This window comes from Hoplias malabaricus, chromosome 18 (assembly GCF_029633855.1).
Source record: "Hoplias malabaricus isolate fHopMal1 chromosome 18, fHopMal1.hap1, whole genome shotgun sequence".
NCBI lineage: Eukaryota > Metazoa > Chordata > Actinopteri > Characiformes > Erythrinidae > Hoplias > Hoplias malabaricus.
The window spans coordinates 4,068,128-4,090,521 of NC_089817.1; the positions used below are offsets into that span (position 1 = coordinate 4,068,128).

Consider the following 22,394-nt stretch of genomic DNA (forward strand, 5'->3'; position numbering starts at 1 on the left):
ATTAATCCACATCGAGGTGGTCATTGAAATTCAGCGCTGGTCCTGCTACGCTGCTAAATGCACTCAATGCCAACATGACTGTAACCGAGAGTCCAGAAATACACCTCCGAGGTGCTGCCACTCAAGGGCAAGCTCTGGCTTCCTGCCTGGACTCAGGACTCAGACGGGAATTTTATATGAGTTTTCTCCAGACATGGATGCTTTAAAACATGCTCCTGCTCTTCAAGAGGAGGCCTGGTAAAATATGCTTCGGAATTTTATACATAATCACAGTGTGTCACTAAAGTGATACAAAAAAATAAATAAATAAAATCTGAATTAAAATTGAGGGTCAAGTTGGGCAACATGGTCAAATAGTAATGAACTAATAAAACTGCAAGGTGTAACCTAATGTTTATGCTTTGTTTCTTTGGTTTACACAACAGAAATAATAAAAGTTCTTATGATCAGTGTTGGGCGGCACGGTGGTGCAGCAGGTAGTGTCTCAGTCACACAGCTCCAGGGGCCTGGAGGTTGTGGGTTCGATTCCCGCTCCGGGTGACTGTCTGTGAGGAGTTGGTGTGTTCTCCCTGTGTCCGCGTGGGTTTCCTCCGGGTCACTGTCTGTGAGGAGTTGGTGTGTTCTCCCTGTGTCCGCGTGGGTTTCCTCCGGGTCACTGTCTGTGAGGAGTGTGGTGTGTTCTCCCTGTGTCCGCGTGGGTTTCCTCCAGGTGACTGTCTGTGAGGAGTGTGGTGTGTTCTCCCTGTGTCTGTGTGGGTTTCCTCCGGGTGACTGTCTGTGAGGAGTGTGGTGTGTTCTCCGTGTCTGCGTGGGTTTCCTCCGGGTGACTGTCTGTGAGGAGTGTGGTGTGTTCTCCCTGTGTCTGTGTGGGTTTCCTCCGGGTGACTGTCTGTGAGGAGTGTGGTGTGTTCTCCATGTGTCTGTGTGGGTTTCCTCCGGTTGACTGTCTGTGAGGAGTGTGGTGTGTTCTCCCTGTGTCTGCGTGGGTTTCCTCCGGTTGACTGTCTGTGAGGAGTGTGGTGTGTTCTCCCTGTGTCTGCGTGGGTTTCCTCCGGGTGACTGTCTGTGAGGAGTGTGGTGTGTTCTCCCTGTGTCCGCGTGGGTTTCCTCCCACAGTCCAAAAACACACATTGGTAGGTGGATTGGCGACTCAAAAGTGTCCGTAGGTGTGAGTGAATGTGTGTGTGTGTGTTGCCCTGTGAAGGACTGGCGCCCCCTCCAGGGTGTATTCCCGCCTGCGCCCAATGATTCCAGGTAGGCTTTGGACCCACCGCGACCCTGAACTGGATAAGGGTTACAGATAATTAATGAATGAATGTATGAATGATCAGTGTTTTATGGGGAAAAAAGGCCAAATAAAAAGTATAAATATAATATATAATTTAGAGTGAAATAGCTCTGTTCCTATTCTCAGCACAAAAACACTCTGAACCTACAATTACTGAGCAGCAACTTCACACTGCATCCAAAACCAGAAATAAAGCCCCGCTAATGACTCCATCTAGTGCCCAGAAAAACAGAACATGAATCTGAATGGCCAGGGGATGTCCGACAGAAACCAATAAAACACACCTTCTGTAGGAAAGCTGCCAGACAAATGGGCACCAATCAGAAGCGATTAAAGCTTAGAGGAGTGGACCGTCTGCCATTTTACAGCCACCAGAACACGTCAAACTATTATGAACAGAACAGACCTGCTATACGCAGAGCAACTTCAGCTGAAACGCACATTAGCAAAGGGTGAGTAGGTAAATAAATAAATATCCATCAGATATCGTCCAAATATCACAATTAATATAATGGAATCATCCTCAAATTTTACAATCAATAAGGTGCTATACAAATCAAAGATGTTCATATTTATTTCATATTGCCTACTATTCTCTTTGTATTATTATTTTAATCTAAGTTTTAAAATGTATGCAGTAATAAAAACAATAAACATATTGTAAGGTTTGCAGAACACAATTAAAAATTGTGAATTCAGCCACTTTTTGTATCATCTCCAGAGAAAAGCATGAAACAGGACACTGTGAAGCACCTGCACATGAGCTTAAGTTCACCATGTCCACTGTCCAGCATGGGCTAGAGGAGTATAAACCACCCAGCAATGGGCTGTGGAGCAGCAGAACAGCGGAACTGCGTTCTCTTGAGGCATACAACACCTAGATGAGGAGTCCACAAATGTGTGGTCAGTGCATCACAACCCCAACTTATTAACAGTGCTATCCCAAAGACCACTAAGCTCTCTGCTCTGGGGCAGTGGAGAAATCACGTTAATCAGCTCCTAGTGGACTGTCCTCTTTAACCGAGTTAACACTCGCTCACGTTCCCGTCTCCACAAGTCCAGCAGGACACAGCTCTGTGGTGTGTAAAGGAAGCTTAGGACAGTGTGAGGAGACGGGAGCACCTGGAGGAAACCCATGCAGACACAAGGAGAACACAGCACACAGACAGTGGCCCCAATGTGCTGCGTGATATTAACACTACCGGTTGTCCTATCAATAGCTGTTGAAATAATAGCGCACATTTACAGAACATAGGCTGGACAAACATGGCCATAACACTTTTCTTTTCAGTCCCAGTGCTAACGTTCCCCGAGGACTTGACGAGGGAGTGTGAATCTGAGGGACAGCACTGTTCAACAGCTATGTTCCCTATCTTCATGCTGCCAGGGAAAAAGTGCACACTTTATTCATAAATTCTTTATCACAGAAAAACAAAATCTAAAGCTTGGACTCTATTGTAAAAATAAAACCCCAAACAAATACAGTGTTATTTCCTTGAACTGAAATTACCTCCAAACGTGCAGCTTTTTGCTGAGTGTGAAGCAACTGCAGTTCCTCTGGAAGATGCCGGTTTCTGATTTTTTGACACCATTTAAAAACCCAAATGTGGTTGTTTTTGGGCCTATTTCATGAAAAAAAATCCTGATCCAATGTTTTCTTAAAACAGTAAAATCCAGAGTTTTAACAGTTTGATGAGAACAGAACACTGGACGTTTCTTTCGCTTTTTGTATTTTAGAGATAAAAGGAGCAGGGATTTTTAAAGAGAATTTGGTTCTTTAAACTTTGCTCTGTTTGAAGTTTAAGGAAAACCATGTGAAGTAAAGGTTTTATGCCAGTTACAGGTTTTCTTATTCCAAAAACGATATCAAAGCTAAAGCACAAGAACCAAGAGAGCCTTTATATTTTAAAAACTTGATCTGAGAAATAACTGTAAAGAGGTGTGAAATCTTACCTTACGACTTTGACATGGAGGAAAAAGAAGAGAAAAGAGCGTCTTCCTTTTCAGAGAAGTGTCCGATCCAAACTGAAGAGCATCAGAAGGGATTAGAGAAGCTCAGAGACCACTGAAGTCCATTGTTATAAAGAGTATTCATTTCAGAACTGAAGGGCTGGCCACAGGCAGGAAAACCTGGGACTGGAGACCCTCTTCACTCAGTGACAGAGATACAGTGGAGTATGTTACCGCTCAGACTGGCTACACACTCTCTCTCTCTCTCTCTCTCTCTCTCTATTACTCTCTCCCTCTCCACCGCCTCCCTTATTACTCTCTTTCGCTAACCTCATTTCCTTCTCCACTCCCTCCATCCCTTCCTTTCTCCTCATCTCTCCCTCCCTATTACTCTCTCACCTCCCTCTTTCATTACTTCTCTTTCATTTTCTCTCCTTTGTTTCTTTCACTCTCTCTAACACCTTTTCTGTCTTTCATCCTCCACTCCCTTCTGTCCTCCCTTTCTCTCTCTCTCTCTCTCTCTCCCTCTGTCCTCTGGCGACGTATTCCAGCACAAAGCTAATCTGAAACTGTCAAAATGCCAGAGCTCTGTCTCTCCTCCGTTTCTCCACTCTCTGCTCTTATCTGCGCTCTCTCTCTCCCTCTCCCTTTGACTCCTATATAAACATCGGCACAAACATGGTGTAAAAACTTCACAAATTTGACAAAATATAAGCGTCACCTTCAGGGCCCTGGGATTAGGAGAGAAACGAACCGTCCGCACTAACACCACTCTGTCAGCTACAGTGGGGTGACCCCAGCGTAACAACAGGCAACAGGCTTGTACTCCGAGTGCCTCTTTGTGTCCTTCATGATCAAATTTATATCTCTGTTCTGTGCTAAAGCTTTGTCTGCATTAACAGACCTCTCCAACAACCTCACACCAGACAGCTCCAATTACAAATACCCAACCAATATGAATGGTTATCAATAACATCACATGCACAACCCAACAATGCACTGGCTTAGTGTTCTGCAGGGAACATACCTAGGGGAAGTGAGTAGGACAGATGTGTGTAGTCAGAGTGTAGTCGCTAGTATTGGGCGGGGTGAGAGTAATACCATACACCACAGTATTAAAAGAGAGAAAGAAACAAAACAATAAAAAGACAAAAGAAAGAAAGAAAAATTGCAAATGTGACTCATTTCTGTTCCATATCTTTCTATTAAAACTACAGTGAACTACAGTGTTCCTGTAAAATAAGAACGCCCCCTCCCCCCACAACAGAAATGCCCCCCTTCATTTTTAATTGGCTCACAGAAAGAAAAGAACTGACCTGTGTTTAACTGGCTCACAGTAAGACAGGAACACTCCAAACCACACAGCATTGTACATCCTACTAAGGCTCACACACAGATCTGAAGCAGATTCGAAAACAGCTTTTTTTTTAGCGTTCACACTGAAAAACTTGAAAAATGGATCTGAGCTGCCTATGTGAACAGTGCCTTATACTCTGTCAAACGTCAGCATCTTCCCATAACTATTTCCATCATCGCTTAGGAGTCTATTTTCATTTTCAACCTCATTCGCAATCACTTCCACCACGTGATGCTTTCACAGTTAGGGCTCAATTTAAGCTGCACATGTCACATATATTCAGAAAAACAAAGGCATGGAAACCCCATTAGAGGCAGCATGGGAAAATAAGAAAAAGAGATGAAGGAGAAACACTGATGTTAGTAACTGTCTATATACAGTTCTATAAAGAGGAGTCAACTTTCATTTCTCACACACACACACACACACACACACACACACACACACACACACACACACACACACACACACACACACACACACACACACACACACACACACACAGTCTGCAGCCTCCTGCTTCCCCCTGTTTAATTAGTGCTCCAGACTTTATCAGTGATGGCTAGACAGCATCTCTGGAGTGGCTGACCTTGGCCTTTGCCGATTAGTCCTGCGGGGTCTGGAGTGGACGCAGAATCTCAGAAGCTTCACCTGACTGACATCTCAGCAGGAGATTAGTGGTCAGGCCTGGGGTCCTGTCGGTCTGGCAGAGTGGACCACATCACGCACTCATACAGACTGTATGAACTGTGCTTGGATGAACATCCAGAAAAGAAGAACCCAAACAATGCCAGGGTACATTCAATTATTAGTATTAGTATTATTATTATTATTATTATTATTATCATTATTATTATTACTTGACACTTTGGTCAGGGCACTGTTTTGAATGAATGCCTGGTCAATATATTGTCACAATGTCACCAATCCTGAGCAGAGCACAGTTCTATTTTTCTATATTGAGCTTGTTGTGTGTAATATTGTCCGTAACACAATATTAATAATTCAGAATGAAAAATGTATTAATGTGTATTTATTTAGCATTTTATTTTACTTCCCAATTTCATTTTTTTTTTTTTTTTACATTTTACAGTTGTTTAAGGTCTGGTTTTGATTCTGAAATGGTGTCGTTTAAAAAAATGAAAAAAACTGATTTATAAACCAAATCTTTTAATTACTATATATTTCAACCCTTTATTTTGTTATTATGTTATTGTCTGGAATATTAAATAATCATAAACATTTACATAAGGCTATAATTGATTTTAAGAAATTAGCAGCCAAAAAAGTTACTATTTGTTTATTATTCTAACAATTATTTTAGAAATAAACCAAAAGGAGGAGTGGTACCAACAAAACAGGACAAACTGAGACATGAAACCAAAATAAATATTAACCGTGATGAGACACGACCAATTCAAGACTCATGGCTATGAGTGAGGGAAATTGAGGAAGTGACTGATACTTACCTGACAGTGTCTCTGTGTGGGGTCTGACACAGTGTACTGGTAAAATGTGTGAATTAGGGGTAAGATGGTGGGGATGAATGTGTTTTCGGCAGCATTTTATGTGAAGGATAATCTGGAGTAGGAATAGACAGAGGAGATGGAGGGTATGAGGTCCCTACTATACCTCCTGAAGCTGAACTCTCACTTTGTTGATAGCCTTAAGCCAGCGCAGTCGAGACGGGGAGAACGGCAGAGGAGGTCCATCTTCCTGAAAACTGATGTCAACAAAAAGTCAGTGAGAATTTTTAGAAACGTACAACATTCAAGGGGTTAGTTTGCAAAGTTATATTAAGGCACCATTTGCAGGGACAGTCGTATAATAGTGTTTGGGATCAAGGACTCGAAACTCAAAATGCTTGGTTATAAATAAATTATCCAGCTATAGGGCTAGTACTATGCCTTTGGAAATTATTTGGGTACACATATACATTCTAGCATTTCCATAAAAGGTTTTACTGCACAGTTCTTCACAACAGACAAACATGCTAAATAATTATTGGTAAAGACAAGCAGAAAGGACAGGAATGTTTGGACATACGTTTTCGGCGATTTCTCTTGCTTCTTTTCCAACTGCGGAACACTATCTTTTTGTAAGGTGCTGCTCACTGCCTTTTCAGTCTCTTGACAGGATTCGACCCCCACCGCCTCATCCCAGGAGGAGAGTCCATTAGCAGGGTGGTGTCCGTTGGTGGGTGGACGATAGCCTGTACTATGGAAAGAGTGCTGGGACTCCTCCAGCTCTGGACATGCCACACTCTCCTGGCCATTCTCACTGAGTGGAGAACTGGCTTGACTTAGGTTTCCAGAAGATCCAAAACGACTACTCTCTGCCGGGCTAATTTGGGTGGAGAGAGGTGGGAAAAGTAGAATAAGCCATGGAAAATTTTATACGTTTATAAAAATACTCATAAAAACTGCTATAAGTTAAGAATAACACAGGGTGTCCCAGAAGTAAGGAAACAGAACAGTAAGGAAATACCCATATAATAAGTGGCAACCCAATTTTAGACACAAGATATAAGGGCAAAACCTGTTAGGCCATCGTTCTCCCTTGACCAATGGCTTGTTTCTAAAATTGGACCCCCATCTTTTATATGGGTATTACCTTACTGTTTCCTTACTTCTAGAACATCTTGTACTACTGAGACGAGTCACAAGGAAAGCAAAAATATGGAGAAAAGATACTATTAACTACTGGCTAATTAACTAGGTAAACAACTGAAACACACACACACACAGGGAAGAAATGTCTGATGACATGTTCAAAGGGCAGATTGCAATAATCACAGAGGAAGTCTCTATTTGTTGACGCTAATGTTGAAGTTAGTTCATCATAAATTGTTTCGAAGACCATTTATGATGCTACTAGCCTTTTTGCACTCAAAAGCTCCTTGTATTCCTGCTGTAATCCTGAGGAGAGATCTGCAGAGGGTGGGGGCTGGACCTGGGATTCCTGCTCTTTTTGGGATGAAGGATCTACATCAGGTGTGGAGACACTACCACAGGGTTCTGCCAAGTCATCTACTGGACCTATGGTTGCTTTCTTTTGGGTGTCTGCCTCAGAGCAAATCTCAAGTTTAATTTCACAGTCATCTTTGTTAATGTTTTCTGCCTTTGAGACCAAATGGCTAGGCACTATTGTATCACCAGGTGCACTTTCTAGACTATTTACATGAAAGTCCTGGGCTTTAGGTTGTGTTGTGACAACAGACGTAGTTTGCTGCTTGGGAGGTGCTGCGGTCTCTTTTTGCCATGGAAAATTTACTTTGGCTCCAAAAAAAGATGCTGTTGCAGATTCTTCCTTGGCCACAACTGGCTTCTCTTCTTGAAACAGACCTGTTGAGAATGACTTAAAGCCGGACAGAAGACCACCACCCTCTGTCTGAGACATTGTGGGCAGTCCTTTTGGTAGGCTGGGTGCTGAAGAAAACAAAGATCCAAAAGACTTTCCAGTATCTCCAGATCCTGGAATGAAACCAAATGTTGAAGCTGACAAGCCAGCCATGCCAAACACAGACTGAGATGGTTCTGACATTTGTGGCTGTTGGGCTGGCTTAGAACAGCTCTCCGGGGTTTCAGGTTCTCCAACAATGACAATTGGTTTCTCATGCATCACTTCATTGTCAACAGCTTTCTCAATATGTACAGTCCCAACAGGGGTTGTAACATCAAGTGGGTTGATAATGGCTGGTTCTGGACTTTTAATCAAGTCTTTGGGTGGTGTAATTGATGTAGATACTTCTAATTCTGTTTTGGTTTGATCATTTTTGGTTTCAGATAACATTATATCTGCTGGAGATGGCAGCATATCTTTAGTTGTTTTTGGATCTTTTGAATCAGATTGACTTGTTGGGGTATTAGATGGTGCGGCATCAGTTGGTTTGGGTGCCTCAGGAGCTTTGAAGATAGAAAAGAGGTCACTTTTTAGAGACTCTGTTGGTAGACTACTTGGGAGGCCAAAGATTGAGGTTTTCTGTTGGGTTTGGGGTCCCAATGTAGGAGTAGACTTAAAGAAAGAAGACTGTGTCTGGGAGAAAAGACCACTTGAGGGTTTGGATGGTACACTTGCTGTAGAGAACATTTTAGACATAAACCCAGAGACAACTTCAGCTGAGGAGTCTAAGACAGACTTTTCAGCTTCAGGTGGGTTTTGTTGATATTCAGCTGTCATAGATTGTGTAGTAGTCACATCTTGTTTAGTGTTCACTTGGATCACACTGGATTTCATATCCTGTGGCTGTTCCGGTAAGTAAGACTGAGTTTTAGGACCTACATCTCCAGACACGAGAGGTTTGCTTATGTCTTGACTTAATGCAACTTGTTTTCCATCAACGTCTACTTCTTCAATTTTAGTTGGTATTGGGCACTGAGGATGTGAGATGGGCTCAAGTTGTGTAGATGTGTCTGCTGGAGCTTGCACAGGCATTGGTTCCTGTTTATGCTCTGTTTTTTGCATTATATCACCAGAAACAATATCAGTGGATGTAGCTGCTTTGCGACCATCTCCACCAGCAGGATGTGCAGTACTCACATCCTGAGTTTTTGGTCCTTCTGGTTTCTTTTCATCCATAAATGACATGCTTAGGAAGCCAAATCCTCCAGTCTTTGATTTATTGTCCTCTGTGGCTCCTCTGTGTGCTGGACCAGTACCACCAAACATGGAAAGCAGACCTCTTCCAGGAACATCTTTAGTGGTTGTGCCACCAGGTAGAATACCTCCTAGTAATGAAGAAGCAGGAGGTGGCTGCTGTTGTGGACTTGGCCCAGCAAACATGGAAAACAAACCTTTCCCTGGTAGTTCTTTAGAAGATGAAGTCCCAGCTCCGGAACCAGAAGGTTCACTTGGGCCTGAGAACATGGAAAGCAGACCCTTGCCAGGACTGTCTTTTGCTCCTGTGGCACCAGAAAGAATTCCTCCAAGCAGAGTTCCAGCTTGAGAGGCTGCACTTTGGGAACTCGATCCACTGAAGAATGAGGTAAAACTTGATGTTGCTTCTTCTTTTGGTGGAATAGCCTCCTGGATGTTGACCTCGGAAGATAAGCCTGCTGGAATAGGGAAATTAGTATCCACAACCTCGTTTGGAGCAGTTGAGGAGATGGCAGTGGAAGATTGTGTAGCTGGTGTAATGTCAGTCTTTTTACTATCTGCCAAGATAGAGTTAATAGAGTATTGTTGCTGAAGCTGCTGTGGGGCAGGAATTGCAGGCATTGAAGCTGCATCTTTGGCTGATGATTCTTTAGAGGGTTCATTTTTGGGGGAAACAGGTTCAGGGTGTGGCACAAACTCTGTACTTTGTGTGGTGCTGTTCTCGTCTTTAGGTTGTGCAGAAGACTGAGCATTTGGTTCAGGGCTATGTCCACCAAACATTGATAGTAATCCTTTTGCTGGTTCTTCATTACCACCAGACCCTGAAAGGATCCCACCAACAATGGATGCCACCTGTGGGGTATTCTGTTGTGGACCAGGGTCATTAAATATGGAGTGTAAATCTTTTGCAGGTGGCTCTTTTTGAGGTGAAGGTTCTTGAGGTTTACTTGCACCAGCAGAATCAGGCTGTGGTGACTTTACTAAAGGACTGGGCATGATGATGTTTTTGCCCTGTGGTTCTTTGGGTGGCACTGCCCCAGGGATTTGTGTACCTTGAATAAGCCCAGTTTTCGGTTGTGCACTGGCTGGTGGTTGTGGGCTAGATCCTCCAAACATAGAAAATAATCCTTTTGCTGGGCCCTCTTTTGAAGTAGATGACCCACTTAATAATCCACCAAAGAGAGATCCTGTCTGCTGTGAGGCTTGCTCTGTACTGCCAAACATTGAAAGCAACCCCTTACCTGGAGGATCTTGTCGGGGTGTAGCCCCTTGAGGTGGTAGGTTAGTTGTTGGTGTAGAGGTCTGTTGTGGACTAGGACTAGTAAACATAGATAGTAAATTGCTCCCTGCTGTTTCTGTAGGAGGATGGATTCTGGAAGTAGATGATCTAGTCTGGGGTGTGCTGGTTTGAGTACCAAGGCCACTAAACATAGAAAATAAACCTGTTCCTGTGGTCTCTTTTGGAGGGGCAGGTTCAGGAGTTTGATTTAGGAGAACTGTTGGTTGAGTATTCTGTTGTGTGCTGGCACCACCAAATAAAGACATAATGCTTTTGCCTGGTATGTCTTTTGCTGATTCGCCTCCAATTTGAGCATGGGATGTAGATGGAGTTTGTGGTGGTGCACTAGGACTGCTGAACATAGACAGTAGGCCTTTGCCTGGAGTTCCTTCTTCTTTGGTACCTGATGGCCCAGCTACAATGTCCCCAATGGAGAAACCAAACAATCCACTTGGTTTGTTGGAAATATCTGGTTTGGTTTGCCCTGATGATGGCATGCTTTGAGATCTTTCTGAAATTGCTCCCTCACAAGCAGTAGGAGAATATATTTGTGAGGTGCTTTTACTAGCTAAATGCCCCCGAGGTGTTTGTGATGCATGAAGCACATCAATATGACTACCAGGACCTAATCCACTTGCAACTTGTTTATTCTGAATCTGTTCAGACATGCTGTTTTTAGCATCATTCTTTGAATCAATGATAGAATGTTGCTGCTGTGAAGACTGCTGTGAATTTGAGGGCACCTGAGAAGAAGTGCTTTCCATATTAAAAAAGTCTCCAATTGACCCAAAAAGACTGGACACGCCTGTGCTTTCTTTGCTTTTCACACCACCAGAGGCTATTTCGTTTTCCTGTGGTTTATTTGTTGTAGTTTGAGAGGGTTTAACATGTTCTTGTTTTGGCTCCTCCATTCCTACTGCACTTTTGAAGAAGCTTAGGAATCGTCCCTGAGGTTGCTCGGAAGGTTTTTCACCACTTTGTTCAACTTGAGAAAGATTAGGTTGCGTAATTTCTCTTGCTGGGTTTCTGGGAATGCCAACAGCAGGTGATTCAAAAGGCACCAAAGATTGTTGAGAGAGTGTGGCTTGTCTAGCCAGTTTAGGTTTATGGGTTGCACCCTGAGGACTAACAGAAGACTCTGAATGCCCAGTTGGGGTTTTGGGTAGGATTCTAGAAGGTACTGAAGTAGTTTTTAAGGTTTGCTGATTTGTACTTTGTGGCTGAGTTACAGCAGCAGTGGTATCATCTTTTATGATCTTTGATTTTAGGCTTCCAAGACCTGTTATCAGAAGGCCTTTGGCCTGCTGGTCATTTTGCACTTCAGAAACAGAAGACTTCACAGACTGCCTTTGTATCAAATGTGATGAATTTTTGGTAAATAAAGATGTTCTTGAGATGGTTGTGTTCTTGATTGTTTCTGAATCGGGACCTTTTCCTACAATGGAAGACAGGAAAGCTGAAATCTTCTTAATGGATCGATTTGGCTGCTCTTCTCCAGGTTTAACCCTTTTGCGCCATTCTTCCTCTGTAGTGTCATCTATATGCCTTACTTGTACTCCAGTGGAAGAACGACGTCTCTGACGAGGCTGGTAACAAGAGTAGACACCTGCAACTGAGGAGTCAGTGGTTGAAGTAGGACAAAAGGAATTAGAGACTTTCTGAGCCAAGAGTTCTTTCATCCCTTTGCTATTTATTTTTGAGCAGTTGTAATTAGTTCTATTAACAGTGAGATCTACAGCTTCTAGAAAAGGATCTTGGTAGGCTGCATTGTTCTGAACTTGCTGCCTAGTGTCCACTTTGACCTTATTTAATCGATAGGATGAAAAGTCTGTTCCCTGAGGTTTTTGGGCAAGGATGGATCTCTCAAAAATCTGGGAAAATCGTTCCAGGTTCAGATTCATTATTTCATTACCTCGACTATATGCAGCAGACAGATCAAGGGGTGCACTTAAGAGCTCACTCTGGTTTTGTCCTGGAAACCAGAGTAGTTCATCTTCATTGTAAAAAGGGATTTTGAAGCCACAAACCATAACCATTTCATTATGGAGCCAGGCACTAGGATAGCTGTCAGACATCTGTCCATTTCCCCAGAATTCTTCTTCCGGGGCACATGCATACACATACTGACCAGATCCATCTGTAAGCAGTGCATATATATACTCATGATCTGTGTAGATAAAGTAGCCACAATCTCCATCCTCCGCTGGCCACCACATACCTTGCTCTAGAAGTGATAGCCATTGTTGGTACCACTCAGACTCCTCAAGGTACGCATTGTCCTCTATATCAACAATCCTGTTAGTGCAGTGCTTCCAGCTATTAGGGCAACCACTTAGATCAGGATAATTTTCATTACTTACAGACTGTTGGTACATACCTGATGTGCCATTATATGCATAATCTCCATTAGCAGAGTAAGACAAATTAGATGGATTCTCCTCATAATATCCTTCATGGTAAGCTACACTATTCAAACTGTAACAACTCTCCTCATTGAAAGAGTGCCACTTGCCAAATTGCGCATTCCCTTTCTTGCTCAAATTCAAAGCACCTCCTTCTTCAGCGCAGTAGGTAGGGTTACTGATTAAATTCAAGCTGTTATGGCTGCCCCACATTTTCTGACCACCAGAGTTGTGAATAAAGCTCTGACCCTGATTGCTGTGGAAAGCCATACATGGCTGTGTTGCATAATACTCTGAATTACTATCTACATTTACACTGCTCAGGGATTGAGAAAAGTCTTGCAATGGCTGTCCTCCTGGTAGATGCCCATATTCCTCTGGATAGTAGCCCAGAGACTGGTCATTCAATTGTTGCCACAGAATAGATTCTTGAATCCAAGTCGGTTCAAATGCAGAACTAAGTCCATATTCAGCATACAACAAAGATTTATTTTGATAACCATACTCTCCTGGTGTACTATGTAGGGAGGGATAGCTCTGTCGTAAAGCTTGCTGAGACATTGCTCCTTGACCTGTGACGGTAGGAGAAAATGAATAAAGATTTTCAGTACTGTAAGACATGTTCCTTGCACTTCTTGAGTGAGATATCAAAGGCAAATGGCAAGTGCTATATGGTGCACACGCTGCTTGACCCTGATGTGATCTTGCATAGCTTGCAGATGTCCTCAGGTCCAAACTACCCTCACTGTAGACAGGCACATTTACAGTAGCCCCCTTGTGTCTAATCATGTGAGGATCAAATGTCCCACTTCCCTTTGTATCTCTATCCATTTGTAAGCTGCTCTGTGTAGTGGTTTCATTTGTATTCCTTTTGAAAAGGCTAGAGATAATGCCTGGGGGGTTTGCAGAATTTGCCCTCTGATCTGTACATTGCAGAGGTTTTTCTCCTGGTTTAGATGAAGGCACATATTTCGAGGTCTGACTGAAAAGACCAGATATAAAACCTTGCTGATCACTTGGCTTTTGGTCTCCAGTCACAGTCTGAGCAGGAGGGGTTGTCTGAGGCAGCTGCCTACATGATGGGGCATTTTGAGATAAATCATCCTTCTGTAAACTCTGCGTTGTAAAATCATTTTGTTGTTTCTCATCCACTGAAGGACAGCTACTCAGTGATCTTTCTTCAGATGAAGTCCTTAATTTGCTAAAAAGTCCAGACAATATCCCTGATTGTGTATCTTGTCTTGGTAGAGGAGTATTCTGTTCAATGATAGTAGTTTTATTTTCCAAAGCAGAACTTTGTTTCAACACATTTTCAAGTTTGGGATGGTGGTCACTGATAAGACTGGAAGAGGCATTTGCTTGCTGATTTGATGTTGTCTGGGAGGCAGACACATTATCTGAAGAGGCAAATTTGAAGAGCCCAGAAAGAAGGCCACTTTGTTGAGATGATGCTTGTTGAGGTGCATTTTGACTTTGCCTACAATGTTTGTCTATGCTTGGTTGCCGTTGATTCTGAATATTATTTTGTTGCTGTATGTTTTGTTTGGAAGTATAATTAGAAGGACATGCGGTATCTGATACAGGTGCAGTAGCTTGAGTAGTTGATATACTATCACTAGAAGCTAATTTAAAAAGGCCAGACAAAATGCCACCTTGTTGAGGAGGGGCTTGTTGAGAGCCTTGCTGAGATACTGCTGGTTGCTGAGAAAGTTGACTGTGTGAGGGCTCTCTTTTTTGAGAAGAAACTGCAGATACATTTTCGGAAGATAAAAAATTTAAAAGACCGGAGAAAAGGCCTCCTGACTGAGCTGAATTGGATGCATTTCGCTGAGAATCTGGTTGATGTTGCAGATAGGTCTGCTGGTTTGGAGTGGTTTTTGGTTGCATCTCTCCAGCTTGGGCAGCCACTGACACATCATCAGCTGAGGCAAATTTCATGATACCGGAGAGCAAACCTTGTTGCCTTTGATTAGGACCTATTCTGTTGTCGGATGTATCCTCAGAGGAAGCAGATTTAAATAAACTAGAAAACAAACCTTGAGGTTGTGGCTGAGGTGTGTGGCTTTCTGCAGAAGAAATTTCAGGTGGACATGGAGTTTTTTGCCTGTGTTGCATTTGCTTGTTAACTGTCCTGTTTTGTTGGTAACTGCTTGTCATTTTCTGATTTGGCCCTAGAGGTGGTCTTTGGCCTTGAGGAGCAGCTGTTGGCACATTTTCATTTGGTGTAGTCTTGAAAAGATTGGAGAACCAGCCTGTGTCTGTGTTACCTTTAGGCTGTGCTTCCAGAAAACTAGCAATCTTCTGTGTTTGAGGTTTGGCAATGTCAGGGTTTGAAGAAGAAATTCTGTAGGTAGAAGTGCTGTTAACAGAGGTTGCTTGATCTGACCTAATAGGATTTTGTGGAGCATTTTTGGGTACATTGCTATCATCACCTGATGCAAACTTTAAAAGTTCAGATAGCACTCCTCCTTCTGCTTTAGGCGGCTGCTGTGCAGACACATTCTCTGAAGAAAGAAAAGGAAGTTTGATTTTGCCCCCAAGTAATGAGGTATCCATGGGATTTTCTTTCCTTAAATCCTCTTCTGTCCTGAAAACAGGACACACTGTTTGTGTTTGATGTTGAGGGGGCATGGCAGGTATGGGTGAGACCAGCGAACTAAGAGAATTCTTAAAAGGACTGAAAAATCCAGATTTTAGAGATGAGGTTTCCATTTGCTCAGTTCTGATGTGGGCCTCCACAAACCCAGTTCTGAGTATTCCAGTATCTGTCTGACAAGTATTTCCTAATTGTCCTTCCTTTAAACTAATTGTGACACCTTTGGGATGTTCAAGTGGCTGTTTATGATTACCAGCTGGTGTTTTTAGATCATAAGAACCAGCTTGTGAAAATTGCTTGCCTGTCTCATTAAGATTTTCCCGTGAAAACATCTTTAGGGGGTCCACTTTTCCCAACAGTGAGGTTTCAGAGGAAGGAGGTTGGTTTTCGGTTCCTTTTAGAACTGGAATTGCATTATTTTGGTTCTGGGTGAGATTCCTGGTTTGGTTGCATTGATTGATGTCTTTTGACTTGGCATCTGCTGGTTGAAAAGGCATTGGAAATTTCCTAGCAGCTTCTTGTGTAGGAGAGACAACAGCTACAGGTGTAGGGTTTGGAGATTTTGAGACAGGCATAAAAGAGAAGAGTTTTGATAAACCTGAGCTTCCAGTGGTTGATGTTTCTGAATGTTCAGAAGAATCAGATCTGGGTTGTTTTAAATTGGGACTGACTTTGTCAGTAAAGGAGCTAAACAAAGAACTCATGGCATTCTTCACTCCTGACATCCCCTGTTCTGAGGAATTACTTTCATTTGGCTCTGTACATTTTTCTCCTTTCATCTCCTTGGGAGTGACGCATTGCTCTTCTCCAATAGATTCAGTTCTTGTACTGCCCTGGGAGGACAGTCTTGATTTGCTTGTTTTGGGCAGGGAACCGTACTTACTGATCTCTTCTTCTTTTTCTGCAAGATATTCTGACACAGTTTCAACCAGGCACTGAAGCTCATCCATTGGGTCTACATACTCATCACTAGGTTCCTCCACAGGGGACAGCATGGTTTCTGGTGCCCAACACCCAACTTTACATTTTGCAGGTTTCTTATCACGATAACCCAAAAGTTTGTCATTATAGCCACCATAAGGTGAAGCTTGCCTGAAGTGCTCATAACCTCGACCATCCTCAGAACGAAAACCCTCTGCTAAAGAGGTGATTTCCTCTAACTCCTCCTCAGAACCCACTGAATTGTGCAATTCATCCGAATCCTCTGAATCAAAGCCTATTTCACATTCCCTTAGTCTTGCTGCTTCTTCTTCTTGATATGCTACGTAGTTCTCTAATGTGTTTTCCAGCTTGTTTTTGGCCCACATTCTGGTCTTATAGAGCAAGCCATTTTTGTATGGCCTCAGGCAGGGCATCATCTTTTCATCTTCTTCTTCCATTTCTGCAACTTGACGCAATACAAGTTCTCCTCGTTTCTGACGAAGGAGGGCAATATCTGGAGGGAAAGAGTCCTCTCCAATGTATTTTGCTCCAGCATTCCCAAGCCCTCCTGGATCTCTGATCTTTTTCCTGCGTCTTCGGTCAATAGTGTCGTAGCCCTCTGGATATGCGGGGTTTAATGAGGCCTTGCCTTTTGTTTTCATAGGCAGCTTCCCTACTGTGGATTCATGACCAGTTCTTTCCATGTGGATAATTCTGTCATGTTGTCTGCTTTCCTCTTCATCCCAGTATCCATCTTCTTTATTGAGAAAATCATCCACCGAACTCTTACCCCAGACCTTGTATTTGGCCTCCCACTCCTCAACCCCCATGCCTGAATCTACAGGAATGATTCTAACCCTCCCTCTCTGATTAAAAGATCTAATATTAAATGAATGATTGAGTAAACAAAGAGAGGGGAGTTTAAAAAAAGGAGAGAGAAAGAGAAAAAAATGATTCATAAGAATATAATAGATACACATAAGAAAGAAGCTCGTTGAGAAACTACAAGTGTCATGTATCAATTATTTGCATTGTCCTTATAAAATCTGAGAGATTTATAAAAGGAACAGTTTGGAAATTATTTGCACAGAAATTTAAATTATTCTACAATTTATTAAAGTATAATCATAATTGTATTTGCTCTGTTCAGTGTTTTCCATCTATATCCATCTCTCAAGAACCACAAGACCCCTCAGGATAAAAGTACAGCTTTGTGTATCGGCCTCTATACCAAACAGCATTTCACAAATGAAGAAAATCTAAATAAAGTTGACTGTTGAATGTGAAAACAGACTGTTTTAACACTGTTTACGGACTCAAAACTTTCCTTTCATGCAGAATCAGATACTTTGGCTTTACACAAAAATGTACCCACAACAGTGTGGGACATCTGCAAAATATCTGTAACAACAATTAAACTGGAATCACCCTATTTCTCTATGGCCCACTTGAGCAAAGGCTGTGAGTTGACAAACAGCTTCGAACTGAAGCAGGCTGTGAAAATGCCAAAAGGAGAATCTCACAGACAACAAAAGGACTTCTGGCCAAGTAAAGCCATTTTCTAAAGAATGGAGCAGACAATAACACTAATGCCTCTGGTTCCGCTGCTGCTGTAGATGTTTCACATTTCAAAAACAAGCCCTCTCCATTCTGGCTTTACACAGAGGGCATTCAGAGAGCAGTGCTGGTGCTTGTCAACATGCGTATTACTCCCGTCAATATAAAATCTTCTTCCTCCATAAGTGGTAACATTTAAACTCAAACTCTAGGGATTTTTTTGGCTTAAAGTTAAAGGCCAAACGATCTTTTTCAAATGAGATCAAAAATGAAAAATAACAACAAACAAAAAAAAAAGTGTTACAAGTTTTGGTCTCGACTGTGCTGATGGCATATCAGCACAGTCGAGACCAAAACTTGTAACACTTTTTTTTTTGTTTGTTGTTATTTTTCATTTTTGATCTCATTTGAAAAAGATCGTTTGGCCTTTAACTTTAACATGATGCTGTTATTTTTCACACAGCATCATGTGAAATCTACAGGACGTTGCCAGGAATGGACTCTACCTGCTGGCATGGTGGTCTCTATAATCCAGTTCGAAACTGTGTACAGAATCAGTACAGGAGTCTGTGTGTTTGTGGAAGCGTGAGCCCACAGGGAACTGGTGCAGCGAGGAGTTGGGTTGAGCCGTGGTGTGGTAACGAGGTGGGAGACTATTACTCGTCTCACTCCTGTAGTCACTGTCCCGATCGTCTACTGCACTGTCCAGATCATCCAGTGCTGTGGGGTTAGAGAGAAATGCCTCAGGAAAAGCAGGTTAAAATACAGTACCAGTAGAAGTATTATATCACAGACCTGAAATCCCACTTTACTCATCTGCACGTGTCTTTAACTATAATTATTGTATAAAAGCTATTCTTCGTTTTCAGTGCAAACTCCAGCATTTCCTCTATTTAAGTTCAGAAGTTGATGGAGCCCCATTTTTGACCTATATTTTACCTTTATCTTCAGCATAGGAATGATTACTGCAGATGATGACTTGAAAACTGATTTACCGCTACTTCTTATAAAACAAAACACCCACCCATTGGATCAAAAGGTGAAGACCATGAAAAAAAAGCAGGAGAGTTCCTTTAATTATTCTTTCATTTTCAACACTTTACTAATACCACATGGAAACTGCTTTTTCAGAAATTATTGTATAAAGGAAAAACATGACAGCATTTGATCATATTTACATCAAACACGAGCTCACACACAAACACGTTGAATATACACACACTGCTCACAAGTACACACATGTACTTCATGAGTGAAAAAGGGATAAGGGAAAATGTTCATGCTCCACACAACCCCAATACACATGCAATCATTAACATCTTTGGACTCAAAGTCAGAGGAGAAGATGTGTGTGGTGCACTGATGATGCTCAGAAAAGAAAATGTCTGCTGTAACTATGGACAATTAAGTTATAAATTCAAACTAACGAAAATATATTACACTAAAAACACAGGCCTGAAAAGAGAGGGCAGCTAAAGTAAAACATGTCTTCAAGGGTCACTTGACCTCTGAGGGACTTCTGAGTGGCCTCTGAGTGTTTGGTGAAGCTGAGAGGGCATTGGGAGTTTGATAAGATCTGGATTGATGTCTTAAACCAGACTTCACGGCTCCTCCAGAGAAGAAATAACCTGTCTGTCACTTCCTCAGTAACTCACAGTAACTCTAGTTAAGAAAGTTTGAGTTAAAGGAGGAAAGCAAACAGTACCAAACAAAAGAAATAACCATTTCAATAAACTATTATTATTTACATTAGTAAATAAAGAACCAAATTGCTTTGTAGTCCTACAGAGCATTTCATATATCCTGACCCCTAGAGGTCAGTATAACGCCTGCACTCATATATTGCACACTCAGTTACTCAGTAACATCAGGGTTTAAAATGTACAGCGATATAATGAGGTGGTCAACATGCTTGAGGCAAAATAGAAACTAAATGTTCAGAGAAAGACCTCCAAATCTAACCAAGCCAGTTTATTTGAGGATGAGAATGATTAGGAGGTCAGAAGTGACCACTCTTATATTTAACTGGACATCAGAGTAACACATCAGAGACCTCAGAGAGTCAGGACCTCGGTTTTACGTCTCCTTCGAAGGATAGGACACCCTATAGAAGCCATCAGGGGTCATTTTGTCCCTGTGGTCTGTGTGGATCACAATGACCGAGTACTGAACTTCGAAGGAAGGCTTCATTTGTTCAGTACAGTGTCCTTGTTTCTGCACTCGGGCATTGTGATCCACACAGACCACAGGGACAAAATGACCCCTGATGGCTTCTATAGGGTGTTATTCTACTCTACTCCAATCTAAGGAGCTATAATTTGTGCCGCAACAACAGACAGTGTTATTCTTTGTAATAAAAATGTTTAGCGATTAAAGTCTCTGTGGCTGCTGCTTTGGTAAATCTCCAAAAAGACATGGCCTTTATCTGACACTTGTGCTCAAACTTTAGGGAACTGTGTGGAATCTATTTCGCAGCAGAATCTGTACGTTTCCAGATCTGAAGTTCAAATAAATGAGTATCATAAGAGAATAAATATGTATTTGTGTGTAAATGTGCCGACGGTCATCAAACTCTCCGTGCATGAACATCCCGTTGCCAGGAAATGAACTTGGGGGAATACGATGAAAAAGATGAGGTAAAATAAGGAGGGTCCAGTGAGGGGAGTCAGCCACTGGGGTAAACATCACACTGCACTGTTTAATGTTTCCCAGAGTCTGCTTTAACAGAGAGAAATGCACAGGTAAAAACACTAAACTGTGCAGCACTGGGATCCTTCTGGGTTCAGGTCAAAGACAACAGGGTAATCTGTAGCGTAAAGGCAGAAGAATTTCAGAATTACATACTCTGAGTGTTGGCCCATCCAAAATAGTTGCCTGGTAAATCAAACATCAGAGAAGTCAAAGGAGGAAGGGGCAGAAATGACTTAAACTGACCACAGATTTTTCACTCCACTGGGAGTAACGCTTTGTCTCCATTGTTCTGCCGCACTGATGTATTACTGAAAGAGTCAGTGGTCCAGAAATGTCTTGGACTCTTGGGGGCTGTAGATGCATAAATGGCACCATCTAGTGAGAAAGTGAAGTACTCACAGCACTGAGAAGCAGCGAAGGGCAGTGGATGCCTCCCTCCATCTTCCTGCAGCGGATACTGAGCCAAGGAAAACAGACATGAAACAGAAAAATAAAATGCCACTTTCATCAATAAAACACAACCCACCTCACCATCATTTACAGTCATGGCATTAAATGTTTTATATATATTTTTTTATTTTAATTATTATTGAATGAATTTAAATTTCTTTAAAAAGGAAAACACTAGGCAAGATTTCGGTTTTTTGCTTCTGGTGCTCCACCTCGTGTAATTCATTGTTACAGCACTGTACTGAAATCAGGACGGGGTGGTTTCCTACCCTGGTCCAAAAGTTACATAGTGTAGTTTCTGGAGTGCTGAGACTGAAGTAGAAATCTGTCGTTTATACACCATTAACAGAGCAATAAAAAAGGGCCAAATCAAAGAAACCAGGTTCCGATGCTGAAGCAGAAAAGGAATCACGGTTCACCCACTTTAATTTCCCTGAAAACACTGACTCCAGATCAGTAGTGTGAGTGCGATTGTAAAACCAATGACCCACAGCCGCTTCGTTTATCCACAACAGTGTTATAAATATTGCTCAAAAAACATTATTTTGAGGAGGACAAAGACGTTCAGTGTTTCACCTCATCGTGAATCCCCATAGTGTTGATCTGCTCCAGTTTACCGGACCAGTACCGAGCCTCGTCCTCCGGGATTTCTGTCAGAGATTGAGAGGTGAGGTGAGACACAGTGCAGTCTAGAACAGGATATTTTACACCATTTTAACCAGTTTCTAAAAGTATAAAATAAATAATACACTTATTTGAAATTGATTTCAGTATCAAACAGAAGATTATCATGATTCAGTGAGAGTGTCTACAGCATCACACACTCATCACACGCATTATAAAACATTTAAACTGCGTTTCTGATGTTGTACAGTGTACTGTTGTCTACAAACAGGGCCCCGTGAGAAACCCAGTGCTGCAAAAAACATAAACGCAAGCACAAGCACACTTCTATCCTGATTAGACACATTCAGTAACAGAGCTTTGTGTGTCAAAGACAGTGAAGGGTGGATCAGACTCGTTGGGTGTATGGTCACATGACCAGGCTTTTGAAGACACATTAGACACTGAAGAGAGCAGAGCTTTAGAAAAGGAAAAGAAGCAGCTTCAAAGAGCTCAGATGAAACATACGGCTTTATGAATGGGATCAAACACACACACACACACACAGTTACAGGACCTCTCTCACAAACACTGCTTTAGCAAAGCTTGACCTCTCTGTAGCACACACCTTTAAAACATCAATTTTAGCATCAGTTAATTTTACAAATATCAAACGAAAAAGGTAACGCTGTATTTGATTGGTT

General features: G+C 42.1%; 1 protein-coding gene across 1 annotated transcript in view; it reads right to left on the reverse strand.

The window, feature by feature from the left end:
* LOC136675144 (protein unc-13 homolog B-like) overlaps window positions 1-22,394 on the reverse strand; it is a 31,060-nt gene that overhangs the window by 5,968 nt on the left and 2,698 nt on the right. The window contains exons 3-7 of the mRNA XM_066651568.1: window positions 21,664-21,737; window positions 21,037-21,094; window positions 18,453-18,666; window positions 6,642-6,938; window positions 6,228-6,318 (exon numbers count right to left, since the gene is read on the reverse strand). Of these exons, the coding sequence (XP_066507665.1) occupies window positions 6,228-6,318; window positions 6,642-6,938; window positions 18,453-18,666; window positions 21,037-21,094; window positions 21,664-21,737 (734 nt within the window). The remainder of the gene's footprint in view (window positions 1-6,227; window positions 6,319-6,641; window positions 6,939-18,452; window positions 18,667-21,036; window positions 21,095-21,663; window positions 21,738-22,394) is intronic.